This window comes from Carettochelys insculpta, chromosome 17 (genome assembly GCF_033958435.1).
Source record: "Carettochelys insculpta isolate YL-2023 chromosome 17, ASM3395843v1, whole genome shotgun sequence".
In the NCBI taxonomy this organism is placed as follows: Eukaryota; Metazoa; Chordata; order Testudines; family Carettochelyidae; genus Carettochelys; species Carettochelys insculpta.
The window spans coordinates 177,665-199,825 of record NC_134153.1 but is presented as its reverse complement, the minus strand read 5'-3'; the positions used below and the strand labels follow the sequence as shown (position 1 = coordinate 199,825).

At 44.3% G+C, this 22,161-nt stretch overlaps 1 protein-coding gene across 1 annotated transcript; it reads right to left on the bottom strand.

Moving 5' to 3' along the window:
- Positions 1–1,240: 1,240 nt before the first annotated feature.
- LOC142022073 (protein-glutamine gamma-glutamyltransferase E-like) lies at positions 1,241–21,554 on the bottom strand. Its single transcript, XM_075011545.1, has 11 exons — positions 21,434–21,554; positions 20,676–20,794; positions 13,443–13,571; positions 10,619–10,796; positions 9,779–9,914; positions 7,955–8,058; positions 7,239–7,484; positions 5,003–5,308; positions 3,913–4,070; positions 3,548–3,681; positions 1,241–1,595 (listed from the first exon to the last, which is right to left on the bottom strand). Exons 2-11 carry the CDS (start codon positions 20,778–20,780, stop codon positions 1,448–1,450), a joined length of 1,644 nt encoding a protein of 547 aa, XP_074867646.1. The 5' UTR covers positions 20,781–20,794; positions 21,434–21,554; the 3' UTR covers positions 1,241–1,447.
- Positions 21,555–22,161: the final 607 nt, after the last annotated feature.

Genomic DNA, 22,161 nt, shown 5'->3' with positions numbered 1-22,161 from the left:
TGAAGCCTGTACATATGTGTCTACCCAAGCTACACTCACACCTCTAGTGGCAGCATAGACATACTGTCGGCCTAGAACCTACTGCCTAGCCATACTATTCCTCTGCCGCAATTAATCTGGCTTCATTCTTTTAAATTGTTCACTCAGCGTAAGGTCTGCAGCCTTCTCTGTGTTTGAAAAGTGTCACCCCAGCACAGGTAAGGTCTCACCAGCTATCTAAATAATGAAAAAGTCTGAGGAAAGGGACAGTAATGGTAGAGGAGAAGCTGAAGATACAAATGGGATCGGTAAACCAGTGTAGGACTTCAGTTGTTTAACAGTGAATGGTCTGTAGAAAAACCCTAATAGAAAATGATATGCCTGTGATAGAATTCTGCAGGATTGTTTAAAAGCCAGAAAAAGAATGATCTTATTCTATGTTTTTAGAACAAAAAAGCAGTCGTATAGCACTTCAAAGGCTAACAGAATAATTTACTAGGTGATGAGCTTTCATGGGACAGACCCACTTCAGATCATATCTTCAGATATGTTTTTAGAGTTATTGTTGTAGAGCCACATTGGTGCTCATCCCTGTTACGTTTTGTAGAACTTTTTCACAAGTGCCTTAAGCACTTGTACAATGCTGTCCTTTCCATACAGTATGCCAGCTGACCATGTAGCCTACATCTACACGAGCCCCAAACTTCAAAATGGCCACGCAAATGGCCCTTTCGAAGTGTACTAATGAAGCACTGAAATACATATTCAGCGCTTCATTAGCATGCGGGAGGCCGCAGCGCTTCGAAATTGATGTGCCTCACCGCCGCGCGGCTCGTCCTGAGGGGGCTCCTTTTTGAAAGGACCCCGCCTACTTCGAAGTCCCCTTATTCCCATCAGCTCATGGGAATAAGGGGACTTCGCAGTAGGCGGGGTCCTTTCGAAAAGGAGACGCACGGCAGTGAGGTGCATCAATTTCGAAGTGCCGCGGCCACCCGCATGCTAATGAGGCGCTGAATATGTATTTCAGCGCTTCATTAGTAAACTTCGAAATGGCCATTTGCGTGGCCATTTCAAAGTTTGGGGCTCGTGTAGACACGGCCGTAGAGAGACTGAAAACATCCTTCAATGTAAAACTGGTGCAGATCTTAACTGTGGCTCATTCTTTGAGGGTTCAGCTCTCATAAAGGAGTCTCAGTACTGGGAGCCCCTGGGAATAGCATCTAATTTTAAAAAAGCATAAGAAAATGAGACACAGTTGGGAGATAATCAAACAGTATATTTAAAATAAGAAAACTTACACAAGTATGTGAAGAATCCCTGCCTTATTGTGTATTTGAACTTACATCCTGTCAGATAAGATATGGCTTTTGTTTTATAGAAGTAGATTAACTAATTGTCACAGAATATAGGTGCTTTCTTGCACTATTTCTCTCAAGGTTACACAAACTGACCACTTCACATCTTACAATCAGGTGGACACATTTATGGTCTCAAAGGCTTTGACATCTGGAAACTTGTCACAGGTGAAATTAATGAGCAGCTGCTTGGTTCCACTCTTGGTGGGGATGATTTCAACCAGCTCTGTCGAGCTTTGCCTGGGCTTTAGGGATGGCATTCTAAAAACCCAAAACAGAAGAAGAAAACGTCAGTTGAAAACATCCTTGTATTTTATAATTGAGATTATCCACCAGTCATCCTCCCGATACATCTGTCAGCAGGGAGGGGAACTTTCAGAGATGCCTGAAGGACTTCCTGTCCAATGCTGACTTGGGAAGTGAGTAGCTAGCTCCCTTGGGCCGCTTTCAAGATCCCTGCTCTCAGCGTCTCCCACAGCAATGACACGGAGCGATCTAGCATAATTCATATAGTCCCAGGTCAAACTTCATTCAGGCCGAGTTAAGAGTGTAAAGGATGGTCAATGACTTAAGAAAAATAACCTGAGACACCGAAAGAGGGTGTTAAGACTCCCCCTCCCCACTGAATAAGAATAAACTGTAGCTAGAAAACAAAACAGCAGTCACGTGGCACTTTAAAGACTAACAAAGTGATTTATTAGGTGATGAGCTTTTGTGGGACGGACCCACTTCTTCAGAAGCCCAAACCATTGAATTTCAGGATATTCTAAATTAAGGGTAATTTTTTAATTAAATTTTGGAATGTCTGGAAATGCACAATTATGGTTCTTCAAATAACCTTTCCAAGTCTTACACTCATGGTTTTCTTGCAGATCAGATTACAGGAGAGGGGTGTAAAATGGCTACTACACAATTTAAGAGGTGCTGTGCATATGCAGTAGGTTATTTAGAGTTTTGTTAGCATTTTCACTTCCATTTGAGGACATGCAGCAGTAACACCAAAGAGCATAGACAAACAGACATTTTGGGCATTTACACTTGCCAAATGCATGTAGAAGTTTGCATGTGCACTTCTGTGAAGGGCAGATGGAGGTGTGGCCAAAGTTCCCTCTGTTTTCATCTATGTGTGGAATAAGTTATATTATGTGCACCGTGGCATGTACAGATGTGCATCGCCAGTAGAAACACATGTAGGTGGCCTGCCAATATCATCAGTGTAAGACATTAATGATCCAATATACAAAAAATGAACTGGGAGGCATCTATTTTATTCCAACTCTTTATGGCTGACCCTTTCCTCATCTCTCAGTAGTGCTCCCTAATGAGTAAAGGTTGCAATTTATCGACCTTTTCTATTTTTACGTCTCTCAAAACAAGGATATTTCTTGAGTTTTGAAACCAAGGCTGAAAAAGCCATGTTTGGCTTTGGTTCCTGTTTAAGAGACAGTCTCGTCTTTAAAACACATATTTATCACAGTATTCACCAGTCCTTCCCTACTGTACCCCCTTAATTAATGTTTTAAATCTCAAAATAAACTCAAAATTGTACAGCTTTCAACATCTTAGCAGGTCTGGCTTTCCAAAAATTGTGTGGTAGGTCTATAGATTATCAAGACCCAGGCCCTCTTTGTACCTTGGAGATCGACTGGGGTGGGGGAAATACATTTTCAGAAGTATGGCCTTCTTCCAAGGGTGCCATTTGTTGGAACAAATTTGAACTGAAATGCAGGCACAAATCTGCATACTGGCATCCCATTGGGGGCGGGGGGATTGCTGGGCTTCAGGGCAAGTTGGGATGGTGCCTGGCTGCATGCTCCTGGAAGGGGCAAGGGGCAGGGCCTCAGGTGGAAGAGGAGGGGCGGGGGAGCTCCATCCCTCAGAGTTGCCCGGAGCATGCCATGTGAGACCCTGGTATGATTCAGCGGGCCCGGTGCTGCGGCCACTGCTACTGCTGCCTGTTCTTTGGAATCGTTGGGCCCCAGGGCAGTTGTCCCCTGCCTCCCCTCCCGCACCACCACCCCCTGGCTACCCAGAGAGTGTAGCACTTTGGAGTCACTACAGGGCTGCCTCCTGGGAATTAGCACTTGGCAGCGCTGGAGCACTGTCCGCCAGTGCTGTCTTACCTGGAGTTCTCTTTTAATTCCCAAAACACCCAGCCCTAACTCCTGTTGTGTGTGTCCTTTGTGCCAAGAATTGAGGGTCCTTGGACTTACTCTATCTTGAGTTTTCCTTTGAGCAGGTCGCTGCCTTCTGCCTGCAGCACACAGTCTTTCACCTCTTGGTCGAGAGGATTGGTAAATACCACTTCCACGTTCAGGGGTTCGTTCACCTTTGCATCACCGATCACCTGCATAGACCAGACATTTGCATGATTCCTCTCTGAAGCAGAAAATATGGAATTGTAGTAAGAAATGACAAGCACTCTCAAGACACTCCACCGTGGCAGCATGAAAACAGGGCATCTCTCTCTCTCTGGGAAAGGCAGTGGACATGGGAAGCAAAAGATCTAGTAGGGATTAGCTGTGCAGCATGGCTGAAAGCACTCTTTCTCGCAGGTCGCAAAGGGGCAGATCTTTACCTGCATGATGAGCTCAGGGTTATCCAGCGTGATTGTCCTTTCTACCACCATTTCAATCCCACTTTCTATTTGACACAGAGCAGTTACTCGAATCATGTTGTCTCTAGTTAAAAGTTTCTGGTATGCAGCATATGCTATTTTAATGGGAAACTGTTTCTCTAAAAGTAAAAATTACAATAGAGATTAAAAAAAAAAGATGAGATGCACTTGCAAAAGTCTAATAAATGTCATAACTTTTTCCTATCACCCAGTATGTGATGGTAGCCAGGATATGAGCTTTTCCTGCTTTGCTCCCTCTTTTTGTTGCATTGCCTGTCAGATATTAGCATTGGTCTCTCCCCTTCAGTTTCCCTTCTTTCTGAATCTCTGTCTCTTTCTTCCTCATCCTTCTTCTTGGTACGTGATAAGGCTGAGAACTTGCCACATGGAATTTCATTAACTGGTTAATGTCTTTAATTGTCATGGGAAAGTTCTTTCAGGACCTATCTAGGACTAACTCCCTAAGGTGCACATCACTTAGACCTGCTTGTGTGTGCACATGGGAGAGTATCTGCATTTTCCCAAGCCGCCATCTATGGTATTTTATAGCATTTTCCTTACTATTAATTCAGACTTCTTTTTTTGAAGATAAAGTTTAAACATGGCATTTCTGCCCACATTTAAAATGACAATAATTTCATTCTCTCCCAATGAACATGCTTTCTCCCTTCTGCTATGGTGCTGTATTGCATTACAAAAATCCATGTAGCTTTTTGGTAGCCCCTTTGGCTTCCATTAACTCATCTTGATTGTTTTGCTCTCTTTTTCTTTTCCATGCCAGCTTCTGTTAACTGCTTTCTTGCCACCACCTCTTCATTTCTGGTATGTTTCCCCCTTATATTTTAGCTGTGTTTGGGTATCATAATGGAAATATTTAATTTGTTACATTTTTCTATTTTAGATTAACCTTAACCTCCTTTGGATTAATTTAAGACCCTCTCCCATTGCAACTTTGGTAGCAGATTTCTGCATTCCCTGAGTTTTGCTACCTTTAAATTGTTATATTGTTACAACAAACTTGTTTCTTTGACATAATTATATGAAAAATTACCTTCTTTAGATGCAAAAGTAGCTGATAGGGTGTCCTTCCATACTTCATGAATTGGCTTCCCAGTGTACACAATGGTCCAAGCAGTCATACTTGCCTTTAGAGTCTTAGGAGCAGAAGTCAAATTTTTGAGAACCAGAATTAGGCTGATATCTTTGCCAATCTCTAAGATTCCATCCACTTTGAACTTCCCTGAGATTTCAGGCTTTTGATCAATTTCTGGATGCTTCTCTAATGTGCTAGCAAAAGGATGTACTGTGCCCAGCTTTCTGCGAGCCTTTTCAAACACTTGTCTTTCTTTCTCAGAGCCTATTAGGGAGAAAGAGACCCATGAAAACAAGAAACCCATTTAAAATGTGTCCATTTTAAATTGGTATATGCAATGTAGTTGTAGCCCTGTTGGCTTCAGGATGGTTAGAGAGACAACTTTGTGTTTCCATTTTATCAGACAACTCTGATGTTTAGCTAGTAGAATGAAGGGCCCTGGCAGATATACCTCCAGGGGAAACAACAGTTGCTATAGTAACAGAGAGGAAGCCGTGCTAGTCTATACACTATCAAAACAAAAAGCAGTCAAGTAGCACTTTAAAGACTAGCAAAATGGTTTATTAGGTGAGCTTTCGTGGGACAGACCCACTTCTTCAGACCATAGTCAGACCAGAACAGACTCAATATTTAAGGCGCAGAGAACCAAAAACAGTAAGCAAGGAGGACAAATCAGAAAAAGATAATCAAGGTGAGCAAATCAGAGAGTGGAGGGGTGGGGGGGAAGGTCAAGAATTAGATTGAGCCAAGTATGCAGATGAGCCCCTATAGTGACTCACAAAGTTCCCATCATGATTTAAACCATGTGTTAATGTGCCAAATTTGAATATAAAAGCCAGCTCGTCCACTTCTCTCTCTAGAACGGAGCGATAATTTCAAGACAGACATCAAAACACTCCAGATCCACAAACCAGTTAGTCAACATTTTAATGGAATGGGGCATTCTGTCAATGACCTCAAGGTATGTGTGTTACTGAAGAGACATTATCGCACCATTCTAGAGAGAGAAGTGGACGAGCTGACTTTTATATTCAAATTCGGCACATTAACACATAGTTTAAATCGTGATGGGAACTTTCTGAGTCACTATAGGGGCTCGTCTGCATACTTGGCTCAATCTAATTCTTGACCTTCCCCCCACCCCTCCACTCTCTGATTTGCTCACCTTGATTATCTTTTTCTGATTCGTCCTCCTTGCTTACTGTTTTTGGCTCTCTGTGTCTTAAATATTGAGTCTGTTCGTGTCTGGCTATGGTCTGAAGAAGTGGGTCTGTCCCACGAAAGCTCACCTAATAAACCATTTTGCTAGTCTTTAAAGTGCTACTTGACTGCTTTTTGTTTTGAGTTGCTATGAATCTGTAAAGTGGGTCTGTCGCATGAAAGCTCAACACCTAATAAATTATTTTGTTAGTCTTTAAAATGCTACATGACTGTCATTTATTCTGTTGGGTGAATGATAGGTATGCATTCCTTTCACAGTTGCTCTCTTGAAACTTCAAAGCACTAAACCTTTTCAGTTCAGAGAGGAACTAAAACTTAGTTCACAAACCTCCCCTCATCCTGCCTTTGCTATGACTATACAAGTGGTAAATGTAAACGCCAACTTGCTTCACTTTATTATGCAATATGAGGCAGCTCTCTCAGCTGATGGAGTTGACAGGCTTACAGTTTAATTGAACAGTCTAAGCTTAAATACAAGGTTTTTCATCAGCTCTTGCCCCCTTTAGACATTTTTAATAGAAGTCTGTCTTTTTGCCATGTGCACATGCAGACTGAGCTGTCAGATGTTTGTATTCTGTATTTGCCACTGGTAAAACTGAAGTGCAGATTTAGAGGTAGTTCTGTGGAGTTTGCTTTCTGCTCTCTCTGACTATAGGTGCAATATAGAAACCTTGTAACTGTGCTATAGAATAGCAAATGCAATTTGAGCAGCCTGTGTCGCTATGAACAGGATGGAACAGGACGTGCTTTGGCACAATGCAATTAGGAGCAATATTACCCAGGTCTCAAGAGTCATAACTGACATATCAGAAATCGTATGGCACAAAACTACATATTTCCCTCTTCCTCCTTTTCTCACCAGTTTGGGAGCCACAGTTGTAACTTTTGTCCTAGCTGTCATAGGATTTGCACAAGTATTGGCTTTAAGAATGAAGCTTTTGTGCTGCCATCAAGAAGCAGGATTTTTCTTTACCTTCTGCATATTTGTAATCTCCAGTAACATCTACGCGGGCATAACTGCCTACTGCCTTGGTGCTGGTGAACTGCCCAATTGATCTGGTGTCAGAGAAAATTGGCTTTGTCTCTCTTGTTGTGGTGTCGTATCTCCAGGTGATACGGTCTGCATTCACCTCCGCAAATACAAATGGAGTGTCATGGTCCAGGTCCACATCTCCTTCTTTGATGGCTTTAAGTGAGGCAGGACCACACTGAAATATCCCTAGAATATCAAGGAGAAGGAAATCATTTGGGGCTAGACTAGACAAAGCACTCTACTACATTGTAAGCAAGGCACATTAGACAAACTGTTAAAGACCCTTGAATCATACAGCCCGGTCACCTCACTACAGGTCTCTCCCCATTACACATGTCCAGTGCAGTCAGCTGCTTAGCTTTTGTATTTATTTGTTTTCATGATGAATCCATTTTGTTCTATGCTGTCATCTAATTTTTAATAGCTGGCAATTTCAGTATAGAAAATGCAGATGTCTCTGGAGCGAGCTGGACAGGGAAGGTTGTCTGGTGTTCTGGCATCAAGGAGTACATTGAGGTTCTTTGAGGAACTCAAATTTTTGGGCAGGGAGATAAATGCTTGGCCAGAGCTGAATTCCTCATCCTTCTCCCCAGAAAGTCCTGAGAGTGACTGTAGTCCCCCTGTTTAAATGTTTCCTTGATCTAAAATCCATGTACCTGCACTTCTCTCCTGGGGAGTTGCATCCAAAATTTGCCATCCGTTGTAGGAGGGCCCCAGGTCACTTCGAGTAAACCAACCTTCATTCCAGACATGGAAATTCCTGGTGATAAGAAACATGGTAAAGAGCTAGCGTGTAACTGTTGTGTAGTGAGTTTGATCATCACTGTTTTTGTGCACTTCCACACTTCTGGAAGTCCAGATTCTCTGCTTCATGTGGAAAGACCAGGGGAAAAATGCTTCTTGTTGTCTTTAGGGCACCTTGAGCTCGGAGCCAGATTGGCCCAGGACACAACTCACTGCAGCTTTAGGGCAGTTCTAAGGTATGTCCCACTCATACAGCCCCAAAAGGAATTTAAATAGAATCAAATAACTGGACTTGATGACTCTCTAGGGCTCTTCCAGTCCCCTGCACTTGCAGCAGAACGTATTATCATCTGGCAGATGTTCATCTAATGTGCCCATAGATACTGGAAAGCTGTTATAATGACATTCATTTGAGTCCTCAACAAGGATCACAATTGCTTGTTTGCAAGGCCGGTGCTCTAATCACTGAGCTATTCCTCCAGCCATAGCTTGCATGAGTGCAGCAGTGGTCTGAGCGTATCCTGTGAGCTGGGAGTGGCCAGTAGGTTGATACAGAAACTCATCTTCCCCAGGGAAACCCTCTGGTAGCTGATGAAGATGGTTTTCTGGTTACTCTTAGCTGCTAGCAACAAGGCCATACAGAAGAATGGGGGCCATAATTATTCCAATGTACTAAATGGCTGCTAAGCTTAATACATTTCCTAGCCACACATTATGTCCCTTTAATAAAGCATTCTCACTGAGGCATAATTTTCTCAGTGGTTTCTGTACTGGTTTCTGGTGTCTGAGAAAATAACAGAATGGAAAATGAACCAGCATGAATATTGTTTTGATGCTGTCATAAACCATGTGAAATAAACAATTATACTGATTCTGGACGAGGCAAATTTTAGAAAGTAATGATCTTCACTAAGGGCTCTGAGCTCACCCAGCCTCCCACTAATATACAAGACATATCACACACTTGTCAGTCACATACTATAGCAAATGTTGTAATTCTGTGTTCTGGCTGGGACTTTCAGTGGGGCGTGTAAAATCAGCAAGAATTTTATGTCCGAGATAAGAGAAAACAATTCCCCAGATTTCATAGTTCTACAGGAAGCCCTGGGCAGGATTTTGAAAGGTTCTGAGGACTCTCCACTTTCAATTGCTGCACCAGTGTTTGTGGGACGACAAGGAGTGAGGTTTCTGCAACCCCCACGTAACTTGATTTTTTTGGTGCAAGTTGGGGGCGTGGGGGGAAGGGGAGAGAGACTTGCAGGAGCCAGGAAACTGACATGTCCACCAGGCTGCCCCTGGTTCCTGGCTTCCCTCCACTGGCTGGAGCCAGGAACTTTGCTCCTGTAGTTGTCATAGTGTTGGAACTTCTTTAAAATTTAACTTCACGTAACAGTCAGAACCTTTTGTTAAATTAAACTCTAAACTAAACGATGTGCATGTTGATTAATCAGTGTTGATTGAGAATTATTGTTCTCATTGAACAAAGACTACAATTTGGATGTGAAGATTGGAGTGACTAGCTGGTGATTTCTATAATTTTTGCTTTGGTGTTTCTTAATAAAGTATGTCTTGTTTTGAGTTGCAGCTTTAACACTGTGCCTAGTGTAGGAACTTTGGTTTAGGTGTTTGTATCTCTCTTCAATGGGCATGACTAAATTATATTTTTGACTTGCATTTATAAGTTCCAGTGAGGTCAAAGCTTAATACTGCAGATATTTAGAAGAGTAGTTGATTACCAGACACTGTCACCTCCCAGACTCAGAGGATTTCCTGAACCGTCAACATATTCATCCACCGTCAGGTTTCTATCCACATCATGGGCAGAGTTGAAATTTGAAATTGCACGAGTAGGAATCCCCAGGCTTCTGAGAACTAAAAAACCCAAAACAAAAATTAAAAGCCTGTATTTCTGACAGATTTCTAGGAAACTATCCTCAGTTAATATTTCTGAGAGGAGCAGCTGTGTTAGTCTGTAGCTTCACAATAACCAGGAGTCTTGTAGCACGTTAGGCTATCCAATAAATTTGTTAATGAGTGTTTCCGGGTAATAAACTGGCAAAGTTGGTCTTACCCACAAAAGCTCATTACCTAATATATTTGTTGGTCTTTAAGGTGCTATAGGACTGCTTGTTACTAATATTTCTGGTTAGTGATCCTAGCCAAACCAGGTTCCAACATTACTGGTACCTCAGTACAGTAAGCTTTTCATATCCAGCAGCCCTGGGGCTAGGAGAGTGCCACATATTCAAATATGCTGGATAATAGAGAAATATACCTAGCTATGCATAACAGTAAAAATACAAGATTAGCTGTTGAGAAACAAAAATGTATGCGGAGCAGTTTATTTACAAACAGTAATATTTTACACTGTAACCTTATACTGTATTTTTGTGTATTCACTTTCACTATACTGCACTTATGGAAAACAGAACTAAAATTTAATTATGGTTAAAATGCCAGTTATTTGAGAGTTCTGGATAATAGAATGCTGTGTATGCAAGTTCACTGTACATTGTGTTTAGTATTTTCCATAATGGACCCTGTGCAACAACCATGTCTGTGTTAATAAAACTTACCTGTGGTTAGCACTGATGCAAAAACCCAGCATTGTCCATATTTAACAGGTTTAAATCCTGCATCTTTCCATTTTCTCAAGATTTCAATGCTTCCAGTCCAACTGCCTGGGCTTGTTCCACCTGTGTAATTTCCACTCCAGTTTCCCAACACCACTCCATTATCATCATTGCTGTTGACCTGGAAAAAAATATACCTTGGATTAACTGATAACATAATTTGGAGTGGAAGAGGGGGGAACACTCCTCTGCGGCATAGTATAGTAGTAGTAGTAACAGATAATTATTATGTATCTTAGGCTGTGTCTATACTACAAAAATAACTTCAAAGTTGAGCATCTACACACATCCTACTTGGAAGTTCAGCTTTGATGTAGGGCACTACGCCATTCATGGGAATGGAGTAAGGACTTCGAAGTTGGGCTCCCTACTTCGAAGTAGGGGAAAGGTGTGTGTAGATGCTCTGCATCCTACTCCGAAGTAAGTTTGGTGTAGACACAGCATTAGTGTTTCTCTCTGTGCTCTGTTTGTGCAAAATCTCCATTTAAACCATAAGAGCTACAACCAGGAAATTTGGTAAGCAGCTTTCTCTTATCCAGCTTAAACAAAGTGTAGTGTTTGGTTGTGCCTCAAAAGTGGGATGTGCCTGAAATCCTATGGTTTTCCAGAACATGGGAAGAGGGGCACCAAAAGGAGGCGTGATATACTTCAGACTCATCAATGAATGGCAGCCAGTACAGGGAACAGAAGAGTGGCCACTGGGGACAGCTGAAGCAGGAGAACAGTGGTTATGGGGAGATGGGACTCTCCACCACATAGGCCTCTGGACAGCTCAACACCTCGGCACTTGGCTGCAGCACTGCATGGTAGAATCCTGTTGCCCCCACAATAACCCCCTTGAAATTACGCCCCCCCCACTCTCAAGCTGGGGCCAGGGAAAACTGCTGTGGCTCCGGTCTGACCTCCTGCAACTCTCACTGGGGCTGGGGAAAAGTGCCATGGCCCCAGCCACACCTGCCCTCTCTGCTGCTCTCACCAGGACCAAGGGAAAGCAGCATGGCCTTGGGCTACACCCCTGCACATCTCACTGGGCCTGGGGAAAAGTGCTTCAGCCCTTCCCCTTCCTTCCAGATTCGGGCTAGAGCTGGGGAAGGCACTTGTGCCCCCGCCCCCCGCAAGAAGTTCAGCCTCCCCTTTATTTATTTAAATACCCGAGCGAGCAGCGCCAGGCACATTTGATAGTCTATTGTATATGTGAGAGTTTGTCTGTGCCTTTGTTCTTGAGTCTGTCTGTTTGTTCATGAACTCCCCCTAGGTGGTAAGGGCTGGAGCACCCACTTGGTACGCAGCTTCCTCTTATGACGTAAACCAGGGCAAGGGTTTCATTGTTCAGGCAAATGGGACGTGCCCAGAATGGGATTGCGTCTCATGAAACCATGCAAAAGAGACAATCACCAGGTAGGTGAAAGGAGCTGGTGAGGGACTGCCCCAGTCCTGAGCCTCCCTCCCCCAAGCTCCCCCTCCACTGATATGGGGATTTTGAAGGCTGTTCTCTTCCCTCGTGGAGTCAGGGAAAGTGCACAGTTTGCTTCATTCTCCGTTCTGGCTGGGGTGTGCAGGAGGCAGAGGAAGCTGGACTTGGCCCAGCCAGGAAACATGCAGCCCTCCCCTGGCTGCACCTCTGGAGCTGCAGCAGCCATGGAGCTGTGCTTCTTACCTAGCCCCAAGGTGCTGGGGTAATTCTTTCTCTTGGGGCAGCCTCCATACTGAGCCCCTCATCCCCAGCCCTCCCGCAGAACAAAGATCTAGCGAGACTGCATAGGGATGGGGTCCCAAGCCTCTGTTTGCCAGAAGCTGGGAATGAGAGACAGTCATGGATGGCTAGTCTGAGAAGCAGGGGAAGGCAATACCTTCCCAAACTGCCAGGCATGGCCACACACCCCACCCCCACATCCTTGCAGCTCTCTCCAGTTTCCTTGGGCTAACTGGGCTTCAGCTGTGCTGAGACTGGGGCCATAAGCCCCCACTTGTGAGGGAAAGGGGTTCTGGGGACCTGCCTCTACAGCAGAAGGGCTTGGTTCCCCCAGAATGCCTTGGGTGGCAGGAGCAGGGACTTAGGCAGAAGGAGTGGGGTGTAGGGACCTTGCCTCCACCAGCCTCAGTTCACCTGAAGCCCATGATCACAAAGGGTGGGTCACTTGATGATTAACTGTTTCTTTTTTCCTAAGCTACCCTAGCATTGGCCACTGTCAAAATACACGATACTAAGCTAGATGGATCTTTGTCTGACTCACAATCACAGTTATGTTCCTAGCTGGATGCAACGTCTTAATATTATTTTGTCTTCTGCTTTGACTCCTACGTTAATAAACTTTTAAGGTGTTGTATTGCAGGAGTGTTAGCCCTGGAGAATAAAATCCTACATCTAGAAAGCCGGGGAAGAGCCTTCTCCATGTGAGAATAACCTGCCTATAGTGTTCCGTGACAGAAGTGACCAAACAAGCCCTAGTTTAGGTCCCAGGAATAGAGTCTGTAAATACTACCAGAACCACTTATACTCTCTCTTTACTGGGGCAAATGGAGCTCTGAAATGCTTATTTTGTCTGACAACTAGATGCCAAAAATAATAGATGCCTCAGAAATACCCTACACTAGGAAGATCTTGCAGGTGCAAATCAGGTGGTTATTCATCATTGTGGTTTCTGAGCTTCACTTCCCCGGGAAGGTGAATACAGCGTTTGTATCTTCCAGCTACCTTTAAAGAAACAGTTAGTGGTTTTGGCTTTTACAAAGTTTCTAATGGTGATTAAATTGACCCTTTACTTACCATGGCACTGAGCACACGGCCCACGTGTTTGGGATCATTTCTGCGAGACACGTCAGTGGCAGGGTCTTTACGGTAGCTTAGGCTTCTATCCAGCATAGCAAGGCAAATATTCAGAATGTCTTCTTGAAACTGTGTGTGAAAAATAAGTTAATAGGTAGGTGATGCAAATTGCTCTTTCTTACAAATCTTCAGCCTGAAATGGTCTAGCTCAGCTGTTCCCGACCTTTTCCAGACGGGGACCCATTCTGGCAATTCAGGAAGACTTGGTGACCCAAGGCAATTCAAAACGGGGGTGGGGGGCAGTGCCGTAACCAGCTAATTTTGCACCTGAGGCAAGAATATAAAATTGTGCCCCTCACGTTTATATATTCATAATAGTAATTTCATAGAAAAGGGGAACTACATTAATAAAATAACACTACATTTACTATATGGAGTCAGAGTTGTGCTTGTGGAAAGACACTAATTCCCACACTGCTCCCCCTGGCTTAAACCCCACAATCAGGGGCTAGGGGAATCACACTCAGGGGCTGGAGGGGGCTAGGGGAGTCACACTCGGGCTGGAGGGGGCGAGGGGAGTCTCACTCAGGCTAGGAGAGTTGCACTAAGGGGCGTAACATGGGCCGGAAGGGGCTAGGGGGCTAAGGGAGTCACACTCAGGGCCTGGAGGGGACTAGAGGAAGCACACTTGGGCTAGGGGAGTCACACTCAAGGGCTGGAGGGGGCTAAGGGAGTTGTCACTCAGGGGCTGGAGGGGACTAGGGGAGTCACATTGAGGGGCTAGGAGTCACCCTGGCTGCAGGGTGCTAGGGAGGTCACACTCGGGCTAGGGGAGTCACACACAGGGGAGTCACGCTCGGGCTGGAGGGGCTAGGGGAGTCACACACAGGGGAGTCACGCTCAGGCTGGAGGGGTTAGGGGGGCAAAGGGAGTCATCACTCGGGCTGGAGGGGGCTAGAGGGGGCTAGAGGAGTCACGCTTGGGCTAGGAGAGTCACACTCGGGCTGGAGGGGGCTAGGGGAGTCACACACAGGGGAGTCACGCTCGGGCTGAAGGGGCTGGGGGCAAAGGGAGTCATCACTCAGGGGCTGGAGGGGGCTAGAGGGGGCTAGAGGAGTCACGCTTGGGCTAGGAGAGTCACACTGGGGCTAGGGGAGTCATGCTCAGGGACTAGGAGTCACTCACAGGCTGGAGGGAGCTAGAGGAGGCCCAGGGATCTGCGTGGCTGGAGGTTGCGGGGGCATGGAACTCCAGCTGGCAGCACCAACCACGGGAACCCTGGTCTGTACAGCGGAGAACTCCCATCCCCACAGCTGGAAGCTGGCTGGGGCAGACCCTGGCCAGCAGAGCCGGCTGTGGGAACACCGGCTGGGACTTGGGGGACCCCCGCAGCTGGAAGCCAGCCTGTGGGAACCCTGCTGGGGTCTGGACCCCATGTCCTGCAGAGGCTGGAAGCCAGGGAGCTGATCAGCTCTGTCCTCCTTCCCAACCTCGGACTCAGGCCCCCACCTTACCTGAGCTGGGTGCTGCTCCTCAGGTATGCACTTCTCTGCCCTGCAGCTGACATGGTTCTCAATTTAATTGATTGGTTTAACTGCCTGACAGCTGTTAATCCAATTAAGAAATCGAGAACCACTTCAGGAGCGTGAATGGCTTCGTAATAGCCACCTGTGGAGCCACTCATTGTCTTCAGTTCACCTCCTCTGGGGCACCTGGCATTGGCTACTGTCGGCAGACAGGATACTGGGCTAGATGGACCTTTGGTCTGACCCGGTGTGGCCGTTCTTATGTTATGTTCACTCAGCCCAGCCAGTGACCCTTTTGAAATGTGATTGCAGCCCATATTTGGGTCCTGACCCATAGGTGGGGAACCTCTGGTCTAAATCAATATTTGAAACAATATCCTGTATATTAATGAGCCATTCTACTGCCAATATAAATTATGGGCTTGATGTAATAGTTGCTCAAATAAAATCTCTGGCTTGTGTCGTTCATCAGGTCAAACTAGGTGATCACAACAGTACTTTCAGGTCTCAGAATTTATGACTGTGTATTAAGGGTTGGAACAGCGTGGCCCAGCATTGCAGCAGTTACATCTATGTGCAGAGTCATCCAGCAGAGATTTTAAGATGTTTACAGCTGAACGTTGGGACTCCTAGTTTATGAGAAACACCCAGTTATCATTACTGACTCTTAGGTGAATTGGTGTAAAATGGGGCCTGAAATGAGGCCTGAAGCCTGTGACCAGGGTCCTGTTGTCCAGATATGCCATTGGGAGGTGCAGAGGAACCTGGCTAGTGGCTTCCATTATCCCAAGAGGTCTCTCAAAGAAAATGTAGTGAAACCAAAATGGAATCAGTCTGCTGGCACTTATGGTTGGAAAAGTTGGAGAGCAGCTTTTAAAATAAGGGCTTGGGGAAAGCCAATGTGTGCAGAGGAGCACATGGATTGGACAGAGAAATCTCATAGGGGAGGGTTTATAAATGGGTACGCTCTATGCTCTACTGAGGAAGAGAGGATAAAAGATGATAAAATATGGGTAAGATCACATGAGAAACAATCAAATGGAAAAGAATTTAATGCATCAGGAAATGGCTAATAGATAAATAGTGACAAATGTTTAAAGTGCTCATACACAAATGCTAAAAGTCTAAATAATAAGATGGGTGAACTAGAGTGCCTCATATTAAAGGAGAATATTGCTGTAAGAGGCGTCATAGAAATATGGTGGAGTGAAAACAGTCAACGGGATACAGTCCTACCAGGATACACATTATACTGGAAGGACAGAACAGGTTGTGCTGATGGTGGAGTGGCACTAGACAGAAAAGGCAACGTAGAATCAAATGAAGTAAAAAAATTAATGAAACAAAATGTTCCATAGCATCTCTATGGATAGTAGTATTATACTCTAATAATAGAACTATAGCTGTAAGGATATATTATTGATCATCTGACCAGGGTAGTGATAGTGACTATGAAGTGCTAAGGGAGATTAGAGAGGCTATCAAAATAAAAACTCAGTAATGGGGATTTCAGCTATCCCCATGTGGACTGGATACACGTCACCTCATGATGGGATACAGAGGTAAAATTTCTTGATACCTTAAATGACTACTTCTTGGAGCAGCTCTGGAACCCACAAAGGAAGATGCAATTCTTGATTTAGTCCTAAGTGCAGCACAGGATCTGGTCCAAGAGGTTAATATAACTTGGCCACTTGGAAATAGTGACCACAGTGTAATAAAATTTAACATCCCTGTGGTGGAGAAAGCACCTCAGCAACCCAACACTGTGGCATTTAATTTCAGAAAGGGGAACTACACAAAAATGAGGAGGTTAGTTGAACAGAAATTAAAAGGTACGATGCCAGAAGTAAAATCCCTGCAAGCTGCGTGGAAGCTTTTCAAAGATACCATAACAGAGGCCTATCTTAAATGTGTACCACAAATTAAAAATCATAGAGTACCAAAAAAGTGCCACCATGGCTTAACAACCAGGCAAAAGGAGCAGTGAAAGATAAAAAGGGCATCCTTTAAAAAGTGGAAGTTAAATCCCAGTGAGGAAAATAGAAAGGAGCATAAACGCTGTTGAATTAAGTGTAGACGCATAGTAAGAAAACCCAAAAAGGTGTTTGAAGAACAGCTAGCCAAAAACTCCAAAAGTAATAGCAAATTTTTTTAAGTACATCAGAAGAAGGAAGCCTGCTAAACAACCAGTGGGGCTATTGGATGATCAAAATGCTACCAGAGCATTCAAAGATGATAAAGCCACTGCTTAAAACTAAATTAATTCTTTGCTTTGGTTTTCATGTTTGAGGATGTTAGGGAGATTTCCAAACCTGAGACATTATTTTTAGGTGGCACATTTAAGGAATTGTCCAAGACTGAGGTGTTGTCAGAGGAGGTTTTGGAGCATATTCATAAACGTAATAGTAACAAGTCACCAGGACGAAATGAGATTCACACGAGTTCACAAAGAACTCAACTGTGAAATTGCAGAACTATTAACTGTGATTTACAATTTATCCTTTAAATCAGCTTCTGTACCTATTGACTGGAAGATAGCTAATGTGACACCAATATTTAAAAAGAACTGTAGAGGTGATCCTGGCAATTATAGACCAGTAAGTGTTGTGTCAGTATCGGGCAAATTAGTTGAAACTATAATAAAGAATAACATTGTCAGATGTGTAGACAAACGTAATTTTTTGGGGAAAAGGCAACGTGATTTCTGTAAAGGGAAACCATGCTTTCGTTATCTACTAGAAGTCTCTGAGGTAGTTAATAAGCACGTGGGCAAGGGGGATCCAGTGGATACAGTGTACTTAGATTTCTAGAAAGCCTTTGATAAAGTCCTTCACCAAAGATTCTTCAGTAAAATAAGTTGTCGTGGGATAAGAGGGAAGGTCGTCTCATGGACTGAAAACCGGTTAAAAGACAGGAAACAAAGGATATGAATAAATGGTAAATTTTCAGAATGGAAAGAGGTATCTAGTGGTGTCCCTATTCAACGTATTTATAAATGATCTGGAAAAAACGGGTAAACAGTGAGGTGGCAAAATTTGCTGATGATACTGAAGTGCTCAAGATAGTTAAGAACAAAGCAGATTGGTGAAGAGCTTCAAAGAGATCTTACAAAACTAAGTGATTGGGCAACAAAATGTCAAATTAATTTTAACGTTAATAAAAGTAACGTAATACACATAGAAAAAAAATAATCCCAGCTATACATACAAAATGATGGGGACTAATTTAGCTATAACCACGCAAGAGATATCATGGAGCCATTATGTACAGTTCTATGAAAACATCCACTCAAAGTGCAGCAGCAGTCAAAAAAGCAAACAAAATGCCAGGAATCATTAAAAAGGACAGAGAATAAGACAGAGAATATCTTATTGCCTCTATATAAATCCATGGTAGGCCCTCACCTTAAGTATAGCAAACAGATATGGTTGACTCATCTCAAAAAACATATATTGGCATTGGAAAATATTCAGAAAAGGGCAACAAAAATGACGAGGGATTTGGAATGGGTGCCGTATGAAGAGAAATTAAAAAGACTTGGACTTTTCATCTTAGAAAAAAGGAGATTAATGGGGGATATGATAGAGGTCTATAAAGTCATGACTGGTGTGGCAAAAGTGAATAAGGAAAAGTTATTTATGTGTTCCCATAACAAAAGCACTAGGGGTCACCAAATGAAATCAATGGTTCGTGTGTTCAAAGGTAACAAAAGGAAGCTTTTCTTCACACAGTGTATGGTAGCTCTGTGGCTCTCCTCGCCAGAGGCTGTTATGAAGACCAGGACTTTAACAGGGTTCAAAAATAAACTAGATAAATTCATGGCGCTTATGTCCATCAGTGGCTATTAGCTCGGACAGGTAGGAATGGTGCCCCTAGACTCCCTTTTCTAGAGGTTGGAAATGGATGACAGGAGAGGGATCACTTTAGTTATTAGCTGTTCGGTTCACTCTAGGGCAACCATACTTCCTTGTTCCAAATACAGGACAAGGAGATATGGGTTGTGGGAGGGGTGGCTCCTCCTGGCTGCACCAAGCCCCAGGGAAGCAGCAGCTGTGGGAGCTCCCCACCCAGAGTCCTGGGGAAGTGGGTGCAGTGGGAGCTCCCGGCTCAGAGCCCTGAGGAAGCGGCAGCCTCCGGTGCTCCTGGCCCAGAGCCCAGGGAAAGCAACAGCCACGGGCACTCCTGCCTCTATCCCCAGCCACTGAGGGCCTAAATACGGGGCAATTTATCCCTTTTAAAAAATAGGTCGGGGCGCCTTTTTGGCATCCCAAATACAGGACTATCCCACCCAATATGGGATGGTTGGTCACCTTAGTTCATGCCCCCAAGGCATCAAGCATTGGCTGCCATCAGAAGACAGGATGCTTGGCTAGATGGACCTATGGTGTGACCCAGTATAGCTATTCTTATGTTCTTAAGTGTGAACTAGATAGAGCAGGCCCCTACAGATCACACATTGATCCTTTCATGGATCGGGAATTGGTTAAAAGACAGAAAACAAAGGGTTGGAATAAACGGTAAATGTTCACAATGGAGGAGGGTAACTAGTGGTGTTCCCCAGGGGTCAGTCCTGGGACCGATCCTGTTCAACTTGTTCATCAATGATCTAGAAAATGAGGTAAGCAGTGAGGTGGCCAGGTTTGCAGATGACACCAAGTTGTTCAGGACAGTCAAAACCAAAAGGGATTGTGAAGAACTACAAAAAGATCTCAGCAAACTGAGTGATTGGGCAGCAAAATGGCAAATGAAATTTAATGTGGGTAAGTGTAAGGTAATGCATGTTGGAAAAAATAATCCAAATTACACGTACTACATGATGGGGTCAAATTTAGCTACGACAGATCAGGAAAGGGATCTTGGAGTTATAGTGGATAGTTCTCTGAAGACATCCATGCAGTGTGCAGCGGCAGTTAGTAAGGCAAATAGGATGTTAGGAATTATTAAAAAAGGGATCGATAATAAGACAAAAGATATCATACTTCCCCTATATAAAACTATGGTACGCCCACATCTTGAGTACTGCGTGCAGATGTGGTCTCCTCACCTCAAAAAAGATATATTGGCATTAGAAAAGGTTCAGAAAAGGGCAACTAAGATGATTAGGGGCTTGGAACGGGTCCCATATGGGGAGAGGCTAGAGAGACTGGGACTTTTCAGTTTGGAAAAGAGGCGATTGAGGGGCGATATGATAGAGGTATATAAAATCATGAATGGTGTGGAGAAAGTGAATATAGAAAAATTATTTACCTTTTCCCATAATACAAGAACTAGGGGACACCAAATGAAATTGATGGGTAGTAGGTTCAAAACTAATAAAAGGAAATTTTTCTTCACACAGCGCACAGTCAACCTGTGGAACTCCTTGCCCGAGGAGGCTGTGAAGGCCAGGACTCTATTAGGGTTTAAAAAAGAGCTTGATAAATTTTTGCAGGTTAGGTCCATAAATGGCTATTAGCCAGGGATAAAGTATGGTGCCCCTAGCCTTCAGAACAAGGGCAAGAGATGGATGGCAGGAGATAAATCACTTGATCATTGTCTTCTGTTCTCCTTCTCTGGGGCACCTGGCATTGGCCACCGTCGGCAGATGGGATGCTGGGCTGGATGGACCTTTGGTCTGACCCAGTATGGCCATTCTTATGTTCTTATGTTCTTACATGGGAGAAGAAAGGAGGCCCGTATACCAAGTGTTTTACTTTACATTTACCTGGCCATAGTTCCAACCAATCTTGCTAATGCGATTCACATTGCCTACAAAGATAATCCCAAACTCTTCCATCACGTACTCCTGGCGCTCAACGCTGTTTGACATAAATACCTCATCTCCTGAAAATACAAGAAGAGGTGATGTAAAACACAGAGGGACTGGGATTTGAAAGCCTCAGATGAGCTCCTCTGAACACCCGCTCTGTCCTCCTCTCATTGTTATCGGTGGATTTTAGAAACTCAACCCTACTGCTGTTGGGGGGTGAAGGAAGGAAGATGGAGGATTGGCTAAGTCTCTGTTCTTCAGGGGAAAGTTGGTGTGTGGTAGATTTTGGGCCTTGTCTCTTTTCTTGGAGATAGTAGAGTTCCTGGTAGTGCCTGGTTTCAACTCCTCTATGTGGTCTTGCCGAGCTATGGGAGACGCAGGTCTCAGTCTAAGCCTTTCTGGATAGGGGGCTCTCTGGTAGGACTCCATAATCGCACATAAGCTACAGAATAAATATAATACATTTGTAGTTTCCCTGTTGGGAATCCTACCACACTCTGCCTCTGCACAGGAGGAGGTGCACTCCCTCCTGTGTGCTATGTCATGAGCCTCCAAGACATTCAGCTGTGTTTCTATATCACTGTAAGGCATGGGGGCGCTCTTGGTGCTCAGCGCTTGGGTACATAGGGTTCAGCTGCTGAACTGGAGATGGGCAAGTTGCAAATATTAAAGCTGCAGCGAGTTACTTAGAGAGCAGCCCGAGGTGTCTGTACCTGGAGACCAAGCGTTAAAGAGCAGAATGAATGTTCCAGAGGAGGCACTGCCACCTGAGGTTGGCTGCACACTCAGTTTGTAGCGTCCGATGGCAGCATTAGCTGGACTGGAAATAGACACACTGATGGAGCGGGAATTGGTTGATTGTTGGACTGCGCTCCAGGTACTACTGCTTGCTGTGCTGGAGATGCCAAATACAGCCCGGGTCTTAGCTTGCAGTGATGGTTTTGGCCCTTTCAAAGAGGATAAAGAACAGTGAGATTTCTCCTGCACTCTGAAACCACATACCAATTCTGTTTGATCCAGTCGAGAGACAGCCCCTGATAGGTGATTTTTACCATATGTTGTTGGCATGCTATAGAATCATAGGGCTGGAATGGACTTCAGGAAGTTGTCTAGTCCAGCCACCTGCTTCAAGCAGGATCAACCCCCATCTAAGTCATCCCAGCCAGGATCTTGTCAAACAGGGATTTAAAAACATCTAGGGACGGAGAATCCATCACCTCTCTTGGCAACACATTCCCAGTTTTTCCTAATATCTAACCTACTCCTCTCCTTCTGTAATTTCAGACCATAGCTCCTTGTTCTGCTATCTGTCATCACTGAGAACAGTTTCTCTCCATCCTCCTTAGAGCTCCCCTTTTGGAAGTTGAAGGCTGCTATTAAATCACCCGTCAGTCTCCTCTTCTGTAAACTAAATTAGCCCAAATCCCTCAGCCTCTCCTCA